The sequence below is a fragment of the Notothenia rossii genome (genome assembly GCF_949606895.1).
Source record: "Notothenia rossii genome assembly, chromosome: 7".
Classification (NCBI taxonomy): Eukaryota; Metazoa; Chordata; class Actinopteri; order Perciformes; family Nototheniidae; genus Notothenia; species Notothenia rossii.
In genome coordinates this window covers 84,881,136-84,897,991 of record NC_136905.1, presented here as the reverse complement: position 1 = coordinate 84,897,991, position 16,856 = coordinate 84,881,136, and the positions used below count along the sequence as shown (strand labels likewise).

The 16,856-nt window shown below is 44.3% G+C and overlaps 2 protein-coding genes across 3 annotated transcripts; one reads left to right on the top strand and one right to left on the bottom strand.

Annotated features, from left to right (window-relative positions):
• Nucleotides 1–575: 575 nt before the first annotated feature.
• zbtb24 (zinc finger and BTB domain containing 24) lies at nucleotides 576–10,169 on the bottom strand. The gene is given in 7 exon segments (XM_079641607.1): nucleotides 576–763; nucleotides 836–886; nucleotides 889–918; nucleotides 1,674–1,847; nucleotides 2,161–2,635; nucleotides 3,236–3,679; nucleotides 10,071–10,169. Coding segments are annotated over 7 exon segments (1,302 nt in total). The 5' UTR covers nucleotides 10,098–10,169; the 3' UTR covers nucleotides 576–662.
• On the top strand, nucleotides 4,771–16,181 carry ddo (D-aspartate oxidase). 2 transcript variants are annotated; one of them, XM_079641608.1, is made up of 5 exons: nucleotides 4,771–4,965; nucleotides 9,014–9,189; nucleotides 10,753–10,861; nucleotides 10,928–11,104; nucleotides 14,179–16,181. In XM_079641608.1, the coding sequence occupies exons 2-5, from the start codon at nucleotides 9,015–9,017 to the stop codon at nucleotides 14,747–14,749; spliced, it is 1,032 nt and encodes a 343-aa protein (XP_079497734.1). In that variant the 5' UTR covers nucleotides 4,771–4,965; nucleotide 9,014; the 3' UTR covers nucleotides 14,750–16,181. The 2 variants fall into 2 exon arrangements, with proteins under 2 accessions (XP_079497734.1, XP_079497735.1); XM_079641609.1 differs by lacking the exons at nucleotides 4,771–4,965; nucleotides 9,014–9,189 and adding an exon at nucleotides 10,500–10,634.
• The last annotated feature ends 675 nt before the right edge of the window (nucleotides 16,182–16,856 follow it).

Genomic DNA, 16,856 nt, shown 5'->3' with positions numbered 1-16,856 from the left:
TCATCAGATCATCAGATCTCACCTGAACAACATCATCATCATCACATTTGTCTCAACTTAATGTGTTGCTTCAAATAATCCTTCTGCATCCAGTATGTGACACTGTGAGTGTTGCACGGCCAGATACGGCTCAGCTGACTCAGATAAGGAGATGATACATTATGATGTGATATGCCGTGGACTGTACTTAATGTTACTCTGATCCGGTTACTTATGTTGTGGCAGATATTAAGTAAGCTTTCTTTACGCTAATGTTCTAATAGTCAGATTGCTCTGAAGATGGGAGGTGATATTCTATTCATGTTCACGTTCACACAGTCGGTGAATTTTGCCGGCCGTCTTTCCTGCAACGGCAGATTTTCTGTATTTCCTTTCTCCTGTAATATGACTTGATCACTTTAAACTCCGCACACTGAGCTCTGATTGGTCAGCAGGCGATGCTTTCACTGAGTTGATCTCTTAGCCTGCAACCTGACCTGCTCCGGGCAGGTTAGCCGCTCAGCATCAGTTACCATGGAGATCTAGCCCGGTAAAAAGAGAACCAGCTTCGTAGGACCGGAGACCCAGAGGCTAAGAGAACATCCTGCTTCGTAGTATACCCCCCTGATCTCACCTGAACAACATCAGTATCATCAAATCTCACCTCCACAGAACAATGATATTCATATATCTGATGTACCTGTGTGAGTTCTCAGGTGCTTCTTCAGCTGAGCCGTGTCCATGAAGGTGTGATGGCACTGAGCGCACTCTGGTAGAGACTTGCCTGTAACGAAAGGGTTAGGGTCACCTAGAGGAATGAGCTTCTACAGCATAACGATGTGCTGATGGTGCTCACCTGTGTGAACTCTGTGGTGACTCTTCAGCTGACGCTTCTGAGTGAAAGTCTTCCACATTGATCACATCCGAACGGCTTCTCTCCTGAGAGACAGCATTCACAGTGAGAAGAGAAAAGCACAGAGACGCTGCGACAAACTGAAGGACGACATCTTTATGGCGGGTTTAAAAATGATAATTACACTTTTGAAAATGCCGTTTACTACGGAAGATATTCTGTATTCGAGCCACATGTTTAAAAAATGACGATATCTGACCAAATTATTATTAAAATGAGTTACTGAGGAAAAATTCAGAATTCTAAGATCAAATAAAAAATTGCTTTGGGATCGATCTGAATTGTTTTTCCCACATGGCCCTAATCCCCTTCCGTAGTTTTCTAAGAAGATGATTGAATATCTTTTACTAAATTACACATTAAGCTAATCATGAGAAAAGAATGAAAGAACATGATGTGGATGCAGAGACCTTGGTGTCTTTAAACAGAATAACCCCAGAGCTAGATGTTTATATATACTGTGTGTATATATATATATATATATATATATATATATATATATATATATATATATATATATATATATACACACAGTATATATAAACATCTATACTGAAACCTTGGTGCAGGTGCTCCAGAACTAGATATATACAGTATATAGTATATATGTGTGTAGGACCCTCACCTTGGTGCAGGTGCAGGTGCATGTGCTCCAGAACTAGATATATACAGTATATAGTATATATATATGTAGGACCCTCACCTTGGTGCAGGTGCAGGTGCATGTGCTCCAGAACTAGATATATACAGTATATAGTATATATGTATGTAGGACCCTCACCTTGGTGCAGGTGCAGGTGCATGTGCTCCTGCAGGGCGTGCTTGGTGCTCAGAGACTTGCTGCAGACGTTGCAGATGAAGGGTTTCTCTCCACTGTGACTGCGCTGGTGAACCAGCAGCGTGTGCTTCTGAGTGAACGCTTTCCCACAGACCAGGCAGGGGAAGGGCTTCTCTCCTGGGGACACCAGGAGCACAAAGCATTACGCACCACAAATAAGAATAATAATAATAATAATAATAATAATAATAATAATAATAATAATAATAATAATAATAATAATACTTCATTCTATTTAGAGGCGCCTTCCAAAGCACCCAAGGACACCTACATATTATTATTATTATGATTTGATTCTGTTTTTCTAAAAAGCTTTCGTGAGTTATTTATTTATGCATACAGTAATATGTCATGTCTTTATATGTGTAGCTTTCTCTGACGTGACTTTGGATGGCACTTCCATCTAACGTCCCAGCCTTGATCGTCTCACCTGTGTGCGTCCTCTGGTGGATTTTGAGGAACAGATGGTTTTTGAACACCTTCCCACAGTCCTCACATCGAGCCTCGGTGTCGGGATACTTCCTCTTCCTGCCTCTCTTCCCCGGCTCTCTCCTTCCTGTTTCCTCTCCGCTCACTCGGTAGCTTTTGTACTTCACCGGAGGACGGATCTTACGTTTGCTCTGCCTCGACACCGGGTTGAAATCTGCATCGTCTTTAGACTCTGATTCTGCGTCTCCATGGAGAACATCTGTAACTTCATCCTCATGGAGAACATCTGTAACTTCATCCTCATGGAGAACATCTGTAACTTCATCCTCATGGAGAACATCTGTAACTTCATCCTCATGGAGAACATCTGTAACTTCATCCTCGTGGAGAACATCTGTAACTTCTTTCTGCAGATCTGTCTTACTCGGTCTTCCTCTCTTTCGTTTGGACACTTCCTGCACTTTGGGAACGCCCACCTGGAATCAAATGACCAAAACAAATATATATATTTTTTTTAATGATGTGAAAAAAGTGAGAATCCTGATAAAAAAAGTAGGAATTCTGAAAGTTAAACATTCCAAGAAAAAAAGTTTCTGATAAAAAAGTTTCAATCAACAATCCAACGTTTGAAAAAGGGAAAATAATGGAACAAATTAATTGCATTTTAAACGATATTTCAATTATTTGAGCTTCAAAGTCAACCATCCATGTACTTGTATACAGTATACACTCTTCTTGCACTGTTTCTATTTTATTTGTATTTATTTGCACATCTCAAGAGAATGTTTTGAGATGTACTAATAAATACAAATAAAATAGAAATAGTGCAAGAAGAGTGTATATACAAGTAAATGGAATCTGATATATAGAGAAATAATTAGCAGGAAGCAAACAGATGGATGTTCTTCAGAGTTCAGGTGTTCAGCAGTCTGATGTCCTGAGGGAGTGTCTCTGCGTCTGGGGGTTCAGTCCGGATGCTGACTCAGGAACATTCATAATATGTAATCCCTTTAAACGTAGAACCTTTTTCTTATGCAGGAATATGTATTTACAGTTTGATGTGAGGCCATCTTTACCTCCTGCAGCTCTGATTGGTCGTCCTTCTCCTCGTCTGCAGAGCGTTCAGAAAGCGCCGTGATGAGTTCACTGACCTGCAGGAGTTTAGCGGCGGCGAGAAGCTGCTGCGTGACGTCGTCCTCCACACACACCTTGTCCTCCTCCACACACACCTGAGCGCTGTAGATGAATTGGAGCACGTTGCTGAGCGTCTCTGCAGAAACGTCCTGCAGCCGGTAGACGCTCTGAGGCTTCGAGGTGAACAGGAACAGGAAGTGGTCGCTGCTCGCGGCTAACAGAGCTTTGTGGGCCCTGAACGCCTCATCATGCACCTGCAGAGTGACGTCACACAGGAGGTCCTGCTGCCTCAAGGTGTTCAGTTTACCCAGAATGCTTTGCTGGTGCGAGTGGGATTGCAGGGACCTGATGGAGGACCGGTTCGATGCCGGAGACATCTTCAGGTCCTGCAGGGGATAAAAATAACTCTATTAAACAGGGGATCTTAGTTACAGCATCATGTGACTTAAATATAAATACATGTTATACTAGACTATAACTTAAAAACTAAAACTAAGACTTAAAAAAAACTCTTTTAATACTTTTTAAAACATACCATCACTTTTTTGTTACTATTTTAAGATGAGATGTATTTTATTGGGATTTTTTGTTGCATTGCAGCAGCATAAAAAACAAGGCATTGCACATAAGTAGACATTAAAGAGTAGAAATAAACAACTCTGGTGTAATAATAATACATGTTATTTATATAGCGCTTTTTCTGGTTTAAATATGATTATATGAAGCAACAGCTTTCCACCAATAATGAACATACTTATTTTTATTACTACGAGTATTTAGCATAGACTGTATGTATTTAGTCATTTTATACTGCATATATATTTCATGTAAATATCTCTCTATATTTCTAGTGTTATAACCGTTTTTTAACCAACAGTTCTTACTTGTTCTCTCCTTTATCTGTGTTTATGTTATGCACCATGCAAACTCCTCTAGTGTAAACCTACCTGGTAATAAACCTGATTCTGTCTCTCTTTCTGTTCTGGAAATCTGTCCCCATTAGCACACATCCATTAAATAGTTCCCCATTCATCTTTAGTGTCTCCTCTTGAGTTTGCATCCATAAAAACTATGTATTCCCTGATGTGTTACCTCAGAAAGCACACAGCATTAGTTAGCATCATGCTAACAAACAATGCATTCCGCGCTAGCTTTCACACAGTCCAAAGCTAGCAGAAGAAGCTAAGTGTGCTGCTGTAATAACGCGTTAAATAAACTCTATTTAACTCATGATTCTACTTATGTCTGCTTCAAAGCGGTGTCATTCACAAATAGTGATCTTTAAGGACCTTACCTTCTACTACAGCTGTGGACGGAGGGAGGGAATGTGAAGGAACTATCGCGAGAGTTGTGATTCTGACCAGTTTAGCGCACAGCTGATCTACAAACTCTGTGGATGGACACAGCTGATTGTGTGCGGGATGACGCGTGGTTTATAGATCAGCTGGTCCGACATGAAGTGCGCTTTATGTGTTTATGATGCAACGATTAAAAAGGTCAGCAACTAGTTAGAGAGCAGTAACTGAGAGAGGGTCAAAGTGTTTCTCACATTGAGCTTTTCTACATGTTCCTGGTTATGTGAGGATTCTCTCCAGGACGTGCTCCTCCTTTTACAGTCCGAAGAGAAGCACTACCAGTCTGCAGAGAGCAGTTGATCTTATTATAACTACAGGTGAGTGAAGGAATGCACAATAAACTGCCTTTTATTCACTATAGAAAACTTTGTGAGACATTTAAAAAATCGTGTTTGATTACAATAACATTAAGCAAAGATCAGCTTCAGTTAAACTCACAGCTGTCTGCACTTTAAAGGCAAAATATGGAGTTACAAACTACCTGCTGCAGATAAACAGGGTGCAGAATATCACCTGTACAGCTGTCTCCATGCAACATGCTTCTACAGTTTTAAAAACTACTTCAGTTAGACTGTGCATATTATAGTTATAGCAATCGTGTAGTTTTATATCTGTATTTGTTTTACTCCTGTATAATGTCAATTAGTCCGTGTTCCTTTTAGTTAATGCACAACAAATCTGTAGCAGAGCCGTTTTGATCTGAAGTGTAACATCAGGGCTGTGCAGAGGAGGCTCACATTTCACAAGGAGCTTTCTGTATAATAATGGGATAGTGCATGTTTTTAAAGCAAATTCATGACATATAAAGTGTTTTTTGCACCAATATGAAACCCTAAAACTCCAGGCTGCAGGTGCCAATACAACATATAATGAACAGTGACAAACTATACTAATATTTAACTTTTTATGACATCTTATACTTTGACCTTCTTAAATCTTTTTTTTTGCTAAGAGATAATAAACTATGACTTTCTTATTTTAATAATTAACTTTTTGACGGGATGTTATACTTCGATATTCTTTAATACTAAACTTGTTTATGACTTTATAGCATGATTTATTTAATGTCTAACTTGTATGGCATCATATGAACGCTTATTTTACTTTTCATATTTAAGTTTTAATGATATATTATACTTTAAAAACACTTCTCACATGTTTCTTCTATATTTCAATTTTTACCTTATCATTACATTATTTTTGGATTTAATGCAAATATATACTTATATTGCTTTATATTATTATGGGATATTAAACTGACTTTTTATAAATCTTTTTTTGTGACATACTGATCCATGACTCTTTACATGTTTTAATTACTTTTCTGTGCAGTAACTGGAGGTTATCACCACACACTAACAACATGTTACCTGCAGTAACTGGAGGTTATACACACTAACAACATGTTACCTGCAGTAACTGGAGGTTATCACCACACACTAACAACATGTTACCTGCAGTAACTGGAGGTTATCACCACACACTAACAACATGTTACCTGCAGTAACTGGAGGTTATACACACTAACAACATGTTACCTGGCATACATGTGGAGTGCGTCCTGCTGCCTCTCTCTGGTTTACAGTGTGTTATCTAACGCATCGTAATTAGTACAGATGTCTGTCTGTGACCTTTGAACAGTGCGCTGAGGTCGGGGGAAGTTGGGCATTAATCAGAATCAGAATCAGAATACCTTTATTCGTCCCACAGAGTGGACATGTACATTGCTACAGCAGAAAAGAGCCACAGACAGCTTGATGTTACCTACAGTAAGAAGCATGCATACAAAAGTATTAAAGAAACAAAAATATGTACAAAATTACACAATTTACAAAATACACATCCTGTAACAGTTCTGAGGATTTAGCAGCCAGGTATATATTGCACAGTTACTATTGCACATCTACCACATAGGTGGTATTTACGATAGGATAATACTTTACTGGTCAGATGATCAAGTCTGAAATGCTCCTTGCATAACAGCAGCTCCATGTGGAACATCAACAGACAAACATCAACACACATGAGAAACAAACAACATGTAACATCACAGCAGGATCCGTGAGAGCTGCTCAAAGAGCCTTCAGCGTGCATCTGATCTGTAGCTCTGTGTTCACTGAGAGGACTGGAGCACAGAGGATGCTTCAGGCTGGAGCACAGAGGATGCTTCAGACTGTCTGAAACACAGAGGATGCTTTAGGCTGTCTGGAGCACAGAGGATGCTTCAGGCTGGAGCACAGAGGATGCTTCAGGCTGGAGCACAGAGGATGCTTCAGGCTGGAGCACAGAGGATGCTTCAGGCTGGAGCACAGAGGATGCTTCAGACTGTCTGAAACACAGAGGATGCTTCAGACTGGCTGGAGCACAGAGGATGCTTCAGGCTGGAGCACAGAGGATGCTTCAGGCTGGAGCACAGAGGATGCTTCAGGCTGGAGCACAGAGGATGCTTCAGGCTGTCTGGAGCACAGAGGATGCTTCAGGGTGTCTGGAGCACAGAGGATGCTTCAGGCTGGAGCACAGAGGATGCTTCAGGCTGTCTGGAGCACAGAGGATGCTTCAGGGTGTCTGGAGCACAGAGGATGCTTCAGTCTGGAGCACAGAGGATGCTTCAGTCTGGAGCACAGAGGATGCTTCAGGCTGTCTGGAGCACAGAGGATGCTTCAGGCTGTCTGGAGCACAGAGGATGCTTCAGGCTGGAGCACAGAGGATGCTTCAGGCTGTCTGGAGCACAGAGGATGCTTCAGGCTGGAGCACAGAGGATGCTTCAGGCTGTCTGGAGCACAGAGGATGCTTCAGGCTGTCTGGAGCACAGATGATGCTTCAGGCTGTCTGGAGCACAGAGGATGCTTCAGGCTGTCTGGAGCACAGAGGATGCCTCAGGCTGTCTGGAGCACAGAGGATGCTTCAGGCTGGAGCACAGAGGATGCTTCAGGCTGACTGAAGCACAGAGGATGCTTCAGGCTGTCTGGAGCACAGAGGATGCTTCAGGCTGTCTGGAGCACAGAGGATGCTTCAGGCTGTCTGGAGCACAGAGGATGCTTCAGGCTGTCTGGAGCACAGAGGATGCCTCAGGCTGTCTGGAGCACAGAGGATGCTTCAGGCTGACTGGAGCACAGAGGATGCTTCAGGCTGACTGGAGCACAGAGGATGCTTCAGGCTGTCTGGAGCACAGAGGATGCTTCAGGCTGTCTGGAGCACAGAGGATGCTTCAGGCTGACTGAAGCACAGAGGATGCTTCAGGCTGTCTGGAGCACAGAGGATGCTTCAGGCTGTCTGGAGCACAGAGGATGCTTCAGGCTGTCTGGAGCACAGAGGATGCTTCAGGCTGTCTGGAGCACAGAGGATGCTTCAGGCTGTCTGGAGCACAGAGGATGCCTCAGGCTGTCTGGAGCACAGAGGATGCTTCAGGCTGTCTGGAGCACAGAGGATGCTTCAGGCTGTCTGGAGCACAGAGGATGCTTCAGGGTGTCTGGAGCACAGAGGATGCTTCAGACTGTCTGGAGCACAGAGGATGCTTCAGGCTGGAGCACAGAGGATGCTTCAGGCTGTCTGGAGCACAGAGGATGCTTCAGGGTGTCTGGAGCACAGAGGATGCTTCAGGCTGTCTGGAGCACAGATGATGCTTCAGGCTGTCTGGAGCACAGATGATGCTTCAGGCTGGAGCACAGAGGATGTTTCAGGCTGGAGCACAGAGGATGCTTCAGGCTGTCTGGAGCACAGAGGATGCTTCAGGCTGTCTGGAGCATAGAGGATGCTTCAGTCTGGAGCACAGAGGATGCTTCAGGCTGGAGCACAGAGGATGCTTCAGGATGACTGGAGTACAGAGGATGCTTCAGGCTGGAGCAGAGAGGATGCTTCAGGCTGGAGCACAGAGGATGCTTCAGGCTGACTGGAGTACAGAGGATGCTTCAGACTGACTGGAGCACAGAGTATGCTTCAGGCTGGAGCACAGAGGATGCTTCAGGCTGTCTGGAGCACAGAGGATGCTTCAGGCTGTCTGGAGCACAGAGGATGCTTCAGGCTGGAGCACAGAGGATGCTTCAGGCTGACTGGAGCAGAGAGGATGCTTCAGTCTGGAGCATAGAGGATGCTTCAGACTGTCTGGAGCACAGAGGATGCTTCAGGCTGTCTGGAGCACAGAGGATGCTTCAGGGTGTCTGGAGCACAGAGGATGCTTCAGGCTCACTGGAGCACAGAGGATGCTTCAGTCTGGAGCACAGAGGATGCTTCAGGGTGTCTGGAGCACAGAGGATGCTTCAGACTGACTGCAGTGACCTCCATCAGATGGTAGCAGTTCAGATTCTCTGTCAGAGCCTGCTTTGGGTCCCAGATGAGGTGATGCTGTTGTTCCCTCTCTCTCTGCAGGATGATGGATGGTGTTCGGGTGGTGGTAGTGGGGGCGGGGGTGGTGGGTTTCTCCACGGCCGTGTGCATCGCGGAGAATCTTCCCCACGTCTCAGTCACCCTGCTGGGGGAGAAGTTCAGCCCAGAGACCACGAGCGATGGAGCCGCCGGCATCCTGTTCGCCAACCACAACCCAGGTGAGGATTCATTTCTTATTTTTGACACGATGGGCTCACAGGAACTCAGATGCACGATTCAGTTTGAACTCAAACCCTTTTATTTATAAAAGACTAAAGCTACAAACAAAATCACTTAATAGGAAACGCTGAGAGAATGGGTCTGCGGAGAGCGTTTCTCCACCATCCCAACTTAGCAGCCTGAAAAACGTTTACCCATTGAAACAGTCGTGGTAGATACCTTGTTTGTTTTAAACATCATAAACACAAACAACAATGAAGACTTCCAGGTTGTGAACCCGAGTCTCCCGCTGGTTCAAACAAAGTAGGAGCAGCTTCATTCTTCAGTGCCCTACGCTCTACACACACGGCATGCATCGCTGAAAGGTTTGGGAAGCTTTGTTTCATGAAAGGCTGGCAGAGGGCGTGGCCTCTGGGTGTCCACACGTCACAGAACCCAGGAAGTAAACAATGGGAAAAGAGAAATGTCCAACGAGGCGTTCTGGGGCAGCACAGACAGGTCCTCTCTGTGTTAGAGTGTTACTCCCTACAGGGTGAAGCTACAGAACACAAGGGGGCGGGTCAGAACAAGAGAAGCAGGACGTGGGACCTTTAAACTAAAAGGACTTTAATAAATGTATGAAATATGAATCCCTGCAGAGTGAAAGTAGTTCAATGTAGCTAGAATGTGCAGCGAGTCGGTCATTACGGGTAAAAGAACAGCGGTTTTCATCAGAAATGATTTTATTGACTTAAAAATGATCGTAATTCTTCCGGTAAGAAAAAAACAACACGCACCAACGGCTGGAACTGCGACAACAAGAACTTTACGGCAGCACTGTCCAACTGTGTTCACAGTTTCTGATCCACTAACAAGTCCCTAAACTCTGCAGAGCTCATACCGTGTTCTGTTCACTTCCTCTGTTCATCCATCTGACGTCCAGCGCTCCGTCTTTTCCTTTCTCTCTCTTGATCCTCCTTAGCAACGGTCATTAGTCCTGGACGGCGGTCTGTTCTACTGGATTAACAACGTGTCACGTGTTCTGAATTGACCAATCAGAATTGAGTATTCAAGGAAGCCATGTGTTGGAGCTATATATCTCTTTATATTATTTAATAGTTTAACATTTATTTTCTTGCTGTTTATTATTATCATTTATTTATATGCATTCTTAGTTAGTGCCATAAATTAAAGTAGTTTGTAAGCTTTTATTTTGAAGGCATGTTTTGGACACTGGGTGATTAGAGCACCTGGTGTAACTGTATATATTGGAGACAGGTGGTGGTGGGAGCGGGAGCCAGAGCACTAGTAGGCAAACGATTTTTTATCAGGGTGTTTCAAGCCAGCAAAAGGAAAGCCATAGGAAAGGCTTAAGGAAAAGGGATATAGGAAACCTGTTGTACTTTGTTATTGGAATAAAATGCACAAATGGAGAATCTTGTCTGGACCTGGATCATTGCCCTGCGTAAGATCCGCTAACTAGTGCCTCAGCGGCGGTATTATTTTTAAGTTAATTATCTGTTTTATTTCTATATGATTTTGGCCGCTTCACCATGTAATAATAAATGATATTCCCCCCTCAGATGTCCCAGTGGAGCAGCAGAGGCGCTGGTTCAAGTCCAGCTTCGACCACCTGCGGCTCATCGCTCAGTCTGAAGACGCTCCGGAGGCCGGCATCATGCTCAGCTCCGGGTCAGTCAACCACTAGGTCTTATCAACATGTTGAATATTCCGTTTTATAACTTCCTCCTCCTGCAGCTGGCAGATCTTCCGGGACGTTCCTAAAGATAAAACTCCGTACTGGTCCGACCTGGTGCTCGGGTTCAGGATCATGACGGAGCGAGAGATGGTTCGATTCCCGGAGCATCGGTTCGGACAGGCGTTCACCACCATCAAGTGTGAGTGCAGCCGCTACCTGCCCTGGCTGGAGAAGAGGTAAGCGCGCATTAAGACTGATTCTAATCAAAGGAAGCTCATTCATAGATCAGTATTCACACACGAGACAAGTCAGGGGGCTTCATGTGGAGTGGAGAAGAGGTAAGAGATGCACGATCAACTCTCAGTCGTTCATAATACATATTACATATACAGTGGGGCAAAAAAGTATTCAGTCAGCCACCAATTGTGCAAGTTCTCCCACTTAAAAAGATGAGAGAGGCCGGTCATTTTAGGTATACCTCAACTATGAGAGACAAAAAAAATCCAGAAAATCACATTGTCTGATTTTTAAAGTATTTGGTCAATAACAAAAGTTCAGGATTTGAGTCCCTGGCGGCGTAGTGTGTTACTGATGGTAGCCTTTGTTACTTTGGTCCCAGCTCTCTGCAGGTCATGGACTAGGTCCCCCGTGTGGTTCAGGGATCTTTGCTCACCGTTCTTGTTTCTCATTTTGACCCCACGGGGTGAGATCTTGCGTGGAGCCCCAGATCGAGGGAGATTATCAGTGGTCTTGTTTGTCTTCCATTTTCTAATAATTGCTCCCACAGTTGATTTCTTCACTCCAAGCTGCTTACCTATTGCAGATTCAGTCTTCCCAGCCTGGTGCAGGTCTACCATTTTGTTTCTGGTGTCCTTTGACAGCTCTCTGGTCTTGGCCATAGTGGAGTTTGGAGTGTGACTGTTTGAGGTTGTGGACAGGTGTCTTTTATACTGATAACGAGTTCAAACAGGTTCCATTAATACAGTTAACAAGTGGAGGACAGAGGAGGCTCTGAAAGAAGAAGTTACAGGTCTGTGAGAGACAGACATCTTGTTTGTTTGTTATTGACCAAATACTTATTTTACACCATAATTTGCAAATAAATTCTTAAAAAATCTGACAATGTGATTTTCTGATTTTTTTTTTTTCGTTTTGCCTCTAATAGTTGAGGTATACCTAGGATGAAAATTACAGGCCTCATCTTTTTAAGTGGGAGAACTTTCACAATTGGTGGCTGACTAAATACTTGTTTGCCCCACTGTATATACAGGTAAGTGCAGTTAAATGTTTAACCCCCGGAAGAAGCCAATTGGGACAGATTGGGACGAACCACCTGCTTCATGTCAAAGGGGGGATTTGTGTTTTGTCAGTGTTCTTTGTGTATTGTGTTCATATTAATTATCCCTTGGTTTCAACTTGGTTTGGCCCAGCCGCTTTAGAGGTCCCTTGCTTTGTCATCAGCAGGTCAGTTTGTTGAGGGAACAGCTGTTAAGTTGATGGAGGCATTTCCTGTTGACTTGTTTTATAGTCCTAGTTATCAGAGATGATTGGTTTAGGATTCACAGTTTATTTAAAGGTCACCTATTGTGCCTAATCCACGTCTTCATGTCTCTGAGGAAAGAGAGAGCCTCTTTAAACAGAGGGGACACATGTCTCTTCTACATCAACATGTGTCCCTTCTTCTTCATGTCTCTTCTACATCAACATGTGTCCCCTCTTCTTCATGTCTCTTCTACATCAACATGTGTCCCCTCTTCTTCATGTCTCTTCTTCATCAACATGTGTCCCCCTCTTCTTCATGTCTCTTCTTCATCAACATGTGTCCCCTCTTCTTCATGTCTCTTCTACATCAACATGTGTCCCCTCTTCTTCATGTCTCTTCTACATCAACATGTGTCCCCTCTTCTTCATGTCTCTTCTTCATCAACATGTGTCCCCTCTTCTTCATGTCTCTCATACATCAACATGTGTCCCCTCTTCTCCATGTCTCTTCTACATCAACATGTGTCCCCTCTTCTCCATGTCTCTTCTACATCAACATGTGTCCCCTCTTCTCCATGTCTCTTCTACATCAACATGTGTCCCCTCTTCTTCATGTCTCTTCTACATCAACATGTGTCCCCTCTTCTCCATGTCTCTTCTACATCAACATGTGTCCCCTCTTCTCCATGTCTCTTCTACATCAACATGTGTCCCCTCTTCTCCATGTCTCTTCTACATCAACATGTGTCCCCTCTCCTCCATGTCTCTTCTACATCAACATGTGTCCCCTCTTCTTCATGTCCCTCTACATCAACATGTGTCCCCTCTTCTTCATGTCTCTTCTACATCAACATGTGTCCCCTCTTCTCCATGTCTCTTCTACATCAACATGTGTCCCCTCTTCTCCATGTCTCTTCTACATCAACATGTGTCCCCTCTTCTCCATGTCTCTTCTACATCAACATGTGTCCCCTCTTCTTCATGTCTCTTCTACATCAACATGTGTCCCCTCTTCTTCATGTCTCTTCTACATCAACATGTGTCCCCTCTTCTCCATGTCTCTTCTTCATCAACATGTGTCCCCTCTTCTTCATGTCTCTTCTACATCAACATGTGTCCCCTCTTCTCCATGTCTCTTCTACATCAACATGTGTCCCCCTCTTCTTCATGTCTCTTCTACATCAACATATGTCCCCTCTTCTCCATGTCTCTTCTACATCAACATGTGTCCCCTCTTCTTCATGTCTCTCCTACATCTACATGTGTCCCCTCTTCTCCATGTCTCTTCTTCATCAACATGTGTCCCCTCTTCTTCATGTCTCTTCTACATCAACATGTGTCCCCTCGTCTTCATGTCTCTTCTACATCAACATGTGTCCCCTCTGAGATTCTCTCTCTTTTTGATCCATTTCTATAAAAACCTGTCTGAAAATGAGCTGATCAGATTTTGGCCACTTGATGATGTCATAACGATGTGTTGTCTTGTGTAACCATTAGCCAATCAGCAACCAAGGTAACCCCCCCCCCCTTATCACCTGAATCTCCTCTAGAGCTCCATTGAGTTCTTTGTAACCAAATGTCTCTCAGAGGGGCGTGGGGAGGGGCTCCTTATTTTCATCTAAAGTAACAGACACAGAATCAGCACTTTGGAAACAGGGCTGAAACAGAGGGGATTATGGGTAATGCTGCAATGATCTGTTTGGTGTTTCAGCCAATCAGAGACAGGCTCCGGATATATCTGAGACCTGTGATATATTGATGAAGAGGAGGATGATAGGGGACCTTAAGTGTTTACCCCCGTTCTTTCTACCGGTCTTCCTCTCTCCAGGTTCAGGCGTGCGGGGGGTCAGGTGGAGCAGCGCCGGGTCGATAACCTCCAGGATCTCAGCGGTAGTTTCGACGTCATCGTAAACTGCTCGGGCCTGGGATCGCGCTCGCTGGCCGGAGACGTCTCCGTGCAGCCGGTTCGAGGCCAGGTCCTGAAGATGGAGGCTCCCTGGCTGCAGCACTTCATCCGGGACGGGGACGGCTTCACGTACATCTTCCCAGGGATCCAGGGGGTCACTATCGGAGGAACTCGGCAGGGGGGAGACTGGAACCTGCAGGTGGATGACATCGACACTCTGGGCATTTTGAAGCGCTGCAGCTCCCTGGAGCCCTCGCTGACACGAGCCCGAATCCTGAGCTCCTGGGTGGGGCTGCGTCCCGACAGGAGGACCCCCCGCGTGGAGGTGGAGAAAGAGGTGGCGGTGAAGAAGGGGGGAAGGAGTGTTACTGTGGTGCATAATTACGGGCACGGGGGGGTCGGGGTCACCCTCGCCTGGGGGACGGCGATGGAGGCGCTGGGGCTCGTGAAGAAGAGCCTCCAGGAGACGAAGAGAGATAAAGCCAAGCTGTGAGGGGCTAGAGAGAAACTTAATCCTGATTCATAGCCAACCCTCGAATAAACTTAGAGGGCCACTAAATCTGCTGATGACTAAATCCTGCCTCTCGCTCTAAAATAAACTAGTTAGTGTGAAACTAAATCTGAGTAAAACTCTCCCTTAAACTGTTGGAGTTAAATCAAATCAAATCAAAACTGAAATCTTATTTTCTTTTTTAAATGTCCCTCATTAAAGGTTTGAAGAAGCCGGCACTTAGTTAAAGCCAGGGTGAAAACTTCCCTGAGCAAAACATTGGAAAAAACTCACATTTCTTAAAGCTCCCTGGAGCCCTCGCTGACACGAGCCCGAATCCTGAGCTCCTGGGTGGGGCTGCGTCCCGACAGGAGGACCCCCCGCGTGGAGGTGGAGGTGAAGGAGTGTTACTGTGATAACTAAAAGACTGCCCTTAGATCAAGCTTTGGAAGGAGGGTCCCCGGGTGGAGGTGGAGGTGAAGGGGTGTTACTGTGATAACTAAAAGACTGCCCTTAGATCAAGCTTTGGAAGGAGGGTCCCCGGGTGGAGGTCGAGGTGAAGGGGTGTTATTGTGATAACTAAAAGACTGCCCTTAGACCAAGCTTTGGAAGGAGGGTCCCCGGGTGGAGGTGATGATGCTGCTTTTACTCACTCTAAAATAAACCTGCTGATAACTAACTTTGAACTAAATTTAGTTTCTTGCTTAATTAATTGAATCCAGATTTGAGTGGCAACAACACTTCAATAAAAACCTGCCCTTAGTTTAAACTTGAAAAACCTGCCCTTAGTTTAAGCTTGAAAAACCTGCCCTTAGTTTAAGCTTGAAAAACCTGCCCTTAGTTTAAGCTTGAAAAACCTGCCCTTAGTTTAAGCTTGAAAAACCTGCCCTTAGTTTAAGCTTGAAAAACCTGCCCTTAGTTTAAACTTGAAAAACCTGCCCTTAGTTTAAACTTGAAAAACCTGCCCTTAGTTTAAACTTGAAAAACCTGCCCTTAGTTTAAACTTGAAAAACCTGCCCTTAGTTTAAACTTGAAAAACCTGCCCTTAGTTTAAACTTGAAAAACCTGCCCTTAGTTTAAGCTTGGCCGACCCTTAGCTCACTTGCTGACTTTGCACAGATCCTGGTTGAGCTGTGGTGTCATTACTGTGAACATCACTGACTTCCTGTACACATGAAAACAAGTATCCACGTTTAAGCCGTTTTTAGTTCTTTGATCAAATTACACACATTTAATCTTTTATGATCTTTTAACTGAAGTCATATTTCTCACTCCGAAAGCGTTGTGTACAAATGAATGAATCGTGTGTTCATATGAGATTAATAATGATTACGGCTGTTTTTAAATCCAATGTCTTCTGTTTGGAGCATCTACACGGATGATGTGAAAGTAGACGCTGTATTTTTACAATGTGTAAAAAATAAACATTTATTAATCAAATGAATAAAAAGGAAGACTCTGTACATGATTTACTGACGAGAAATAAAAAGCTTATATTAAAGTTTCTGTGAAGACCTGCTGATAGCCGCCTGTAGAAACTATAATATATTAAATGCAACATCATTTAATGTAACATGTATTTTAATAGATTTCCCCAATATTTAAAAATAATAATTGTCATGTTTTTTTCCTGCAAATTATTTTCCAATTTTGGGCGATTTCTTCTGACATCTTTAATAATAACTTTAATTGATAAATCCAATGTCGCTTAACAAGAAACAGAGAAGGACAAGACGTAACACGGGGGCAGAAGTGAAGTGTTACATTGGAGGGGAGGGGGGGGGGGGGGGGAAGTGAGTGAGTTCATGTTGGAAGGCTTTGTTGAACAGATGAGTTTCAGGGTTGATGTGAAGATGTTCAGAGAAGGGGCGTTACGGATTTCAGCAGGGAGGGAGTTCCAGAGTGTGGGGGGGTCGGCGCGACACTGAAGGCACGGCCCCCGAAGGTGCGGAGGCTTGAATGGGGAATGGAGAGCAGGCCGGAGTCTGAGGATCGAAGGGTGCGAGATGTAAGGGTGGAGGAGATCTGTGAGGGACTGAGGGGAGAGGGCATGGAGGGACTTGGAGGTGAGGAGGAGGAGTTTGTAGGTGCTGCGGGACTCGACCGGGAG